The sequence below is a fragment of the Cryptomeria japonica genome, chromosome 4, assembly GCF_030272615.1.
Source record: "Cryptomeria japonica chromosome 4, Sugi_1.0, whole genome shotgun sequence".
Classification (NCBI taxonomy): Eukaryota; Viridiplantae; Streptophyta; class Pinopsida; order Cupressales; family Cupressaceae; genus Cryptomeria; species Cryptomeria japonica.
The window spans coordinates 642257853-642261945 of record NC_081408.1 but is presented as its reverse complement, the minus strand read 5'-3'; the positions used below and the strand labels follow the sequence as shown (position 1 = coordinate 642261945).

General features: G+C 33.5%; 1 protein-coding gene across 1 annotated transcript; it reads right to left on the bottom strand.

Annotated features, from left to right (window-relative positions):
- Positions 1–2758: 2758 nt before the first annotated feature.
- LOC131047734 (endochitinase EP3-like) lies at positions 2759–3207 on the bottom strand. The gene is made up of 2 exons (XM_057981531.1): positions 2928–3207; positions 2759–2838 (listed from the first exon to the last, which is right to left on the bottom strand). Exons 1-2 carry the CDS (start codon positions 3205–3207, stop codon positions 2759–2761), a joined length of 360 nt encoding a protein of 119 aa, XP_057837514.1.
- Between the last annotated feature and the right edge of the window lie 886 nt (positions 3208–4093).

Below are 4093 nucleotides of genomic sequence, written 5' to 3'. Positions count from 1 at the left end.
TTTACTAAATTGGAGGCTAGGTGGGATTTGGTTCCATATCATTAAGCATTATAAATTGTTGGGAATTAGTAAATGGAACCCTATTGAGGTATGGAATAGTAACCCAATAAATTAGGGTTTGTGATTAATCAATAGACTTGGTGAATTATGGTTTGCATGGTTTTCCCTCTATAGAATTCATTCTACTTTACTTTATTGCATAATGGTACTTGAGTGGGTATGAATTCTTGAGAATGAGAACCTAGATGCATGTATTTTGAGAGATACCTTATGATGAGAACTACATGGGACCTCAATCCTATTTTAAAGTGGCCATGTAGGTATTCCTTGGGAAAAATGATGCCCCTATGGTGCAAGGTCATAGAAAGGGGTTTGAGAAATTCTCCATTTTTTGGATGTTGATTAACCTTCATTTCTCAATATGCTCTACCTAGAGACTAAATTATGCATCAGATGATTGTTGACTCACTTTGTTAAATTTTATGTCCACACTAAATAGGTTTGATCCAATGAAAGTAAACTCATCCTCATTATCCTTATCTACTTAGATGTAGGTAGTTGTTGGCTTCAAAAATATATTCCAATCTTAGATGAAATTATAGAGCCACTCTTGTTAAGGTATATCCCAATGTAAACATGCGAGAGTGTCTCAAATCTTATTTGAACTAAAATAATTAAATTTTATATGACAAACACTATGACATTATGTTTTAGATCATTGAAAAGTATAGGAGGGTATATATTATCCTCACGATACAGTGAGGTTTGTTCCGGCTATGGAGGTGTTAATAAAATTTAATAATTTATATTTAACAAGGATACATAATTAGGCTACTATAATCTAATTGTGCAAACAATACTTACTCTTATTCATTATGGATAATCTACTTTCTCTATCTATGTACCGAAGTTTATGTTGAGTTTGGAATTATATTCCTTATGACTACCTTTCCTAATGGTGGGAAATTCATAGTAAGTATTACTAAATTTTATATGATGTTTTAACTTTATATCTATTTGGTGGATAAATGTATGATATGTTTTATAATTGGTACCATAAAAATGTTATGTAATTCAAAGTAGGATATTATTAAATATTACTATTGTATGATTAAATTTTGTCTAATAAATAATGTGTTTTTATTCAAAGACTATGTTTTTGGATAAAAATTGAATGGAGTGAATGAAATTGATTAATTTAAGGGTTGAATTTGTTTGTGTATGTGTTTAGTAGAGTGGACAACTCACCTAGGTTAGTGGGTTAAATGTACTAATTATGTGTTGGTAATTTGACCTCAAGACCTATAAAACTTTTTCTATAGGTTCATGGGTTGCTTGGCTTCGACATATACAAGGTCCATTTGACTATTTTAAAAATATTTATGATACATGTGGATTATGCATACATGGATTATGAATGTTCCCATATGTCAAATTTGAGTTTGATATGGATACAAATGATTTACTATCACTAACACTTTGTAAGTGATAGATGTTAGGTGTTATCTACTATATCTTAAGGATTAGCCAAATTTCATAAGTAGCATGAAGGTGAAAATGTTAGGATATATATCAATGTTAGGGTACATGATTAGTTAACGTCATCTATCACTAGTATGATGTAGGTGATAGATATTTGAAGCTAATTACCATATCTTAGGGTCTAGTTGGTTGTCACTAGTAACAATAATGTGATGGATGATAGTAGCTACCCATGTGGTAAAGGGGCTATTCATCCTTTCATAAAGGCCACACAATGATAAATGTCAAACACTACCCTTTTCCAAGATGGATAGAAATTTGTCGCTAGTGGCCTAAAGATAATAGATTCATGAATCCACTAACTCAGAGGTTTAGTAGGCTATAGAAAGTTTAGTTTAGCCTTAAATATGATGTATTTTATTATACTTACACCTTAGTTAATGATAATCACAAGTAATCAATGATTCTTTCACATCATCATAAAGAGAAAATAATGAAACCCATGATGTAGTATGAGATGTATTAACATTTATTTTTCTAGCTAGAATACTATTAATCAGTAAGTATTAGTGAACCAAGAAATAGAAAGATGCTTGTAGTATTGTTGCATCCACTTCCTATTTCTAGAACTGGTTACTATATATGTGTAATAAATCACTATGTAATTGTGTGAATGGTCTCAAGTATCGTTCATATTGTTATATTGACACCCTTGCCAATGATGATAAAATTAATATGAGATGCTTGACTATTATCACAAATGATAGTGCATTGAGAAAAGGAAAGAATCCATGGTGTAGTATGAGGTGCAATGACAATAATTTTGCTAGATGGGATCTAGTATGGGCTGACAATTAGGTGAAATAGATAGTGAGATGGTCATACAAGGTGACCCCACAATAAAATAGAAAAAAAGTTGTGTTTTGAAAAAATATCGTAGAGGTAATTTATTTTCATAATATTATATCAATTGTTGAGGTAGATGTAACTATAGTTGGGTAGTAGGGTGGCCCCTACAATTCTATGTGGGGTGGGGGGTTAAGGTTCCCCGGGCCTCTCAAATTCTATGGTAGTTAGAACGTAGGGGGTTAAAGGGCCTCCACATGCTGGAATGTACCAAATCTCCTTTCATCCTGGGAACACAAGTGTGACGATGTGCCCTGTTGACTTTAGTTGTCAAATCACACTAGTCCCATAGAATTGTAGGGTGAGTTAATTAATCAATCTCAAAGAATTGTAGGGCAAGCTAATTAATCAGTCCCATAGAATTGATTAATTAGCTTGCAAGATACTCGGTGTTGGTTTCATAGCAGTAATCTCTCGTTGCGCCATTGATTTCTTCAATGTAACAGAAAGCTACAAAAACACAATACTCATCAGTCATCACAAGTTATGAGAGATTGGCACAACAATATTAGTAGTCATTGAAATTGATGAGGACTTACATCCAGTCTCGTGGGTGACATGGGCGAAAAAGGCAGCAAGCTCTCTTTTGGCGTCGTCAGAAGTTCCGGTTGTACCGAAGCCAGAGTAGGCGTTGGCAGCCTGGATGAAACCATCGTAGGTGTAGAAGTTCTTTCCAGCACAGGAGCTGTCTGCAACGCTGAGAATGGCGTCAAAGAAATCCTTGCTAATGATGGAGGAGACACTCTGCGCAGAAACACTCCCAAACAGCATAGCAATCCCCAATGCCAAAACAAACATCGCTTTTCCTTCACTCTCCATCTCTATTATATCTCTTTCTCTATTATACTTCGTTGTATTTGTGTCTCTCAAGCTCCCTCCTCTTGCCCGTATTTATAGATTGCCAAATCTGAAAATGTAAGACATAACGCGTTTTCGCGCTAGCAGCCCCGCTTGAGTTCTACGCAGTTGGCTCTTCCATTTGACCAATTTTGGGCCACATAAACTTCTTGTTAGGTGTTAGATTCCGTGCTTCAAAAACCATTAATTCTTCCCATACATGCCTGTTTCGGCTCCATATTAAAAGCCAAACTATCATCTTTTGGTTTTGATATGCAAGTCGTTACATAGCATCTTTTATTTGACAAATGAAGCGTTGCGAAACCAAAGTCTCATCTTGACCTTCGAGATGGTTATGTCGACATTTATCCCAAATTAATCAATGTAGAAACTTTCGCTTTTGTTTGACTCACTTTTATCCGTTTTTAGATAGACTTTTTATCATTCAATTCTATTTTTCAATTAGTTTAACCAATCAGTCTTTAGAATTCAGTAAAAAGTCTATAATTCATATTTATTTTATATTTTATATAATTATAAAAATATCATTTTTCTTTATTTTTATTGATTCATATCGAAAATAGTGGATAGAAATTTCAATTTTCTTTGTGTAAAATAATATATTTCTCTCTTATGACATTGCTATCATTAGATTGGACAGGTGCATCCAATTTATTATTAAATATACACAATGCATTATTTTGACAGTAACTATGGTATAAACACATTGTACTCGTCGAAAAGGCAATGCAATTAAATTTGACAACAGACAAAGAAACATGACATATGAAGACAGACAAGGAAAATTGCTAATTCCCCACTTAATGATCCACCATTCATCTTTTCCATAGACACATGGCAAATTCTA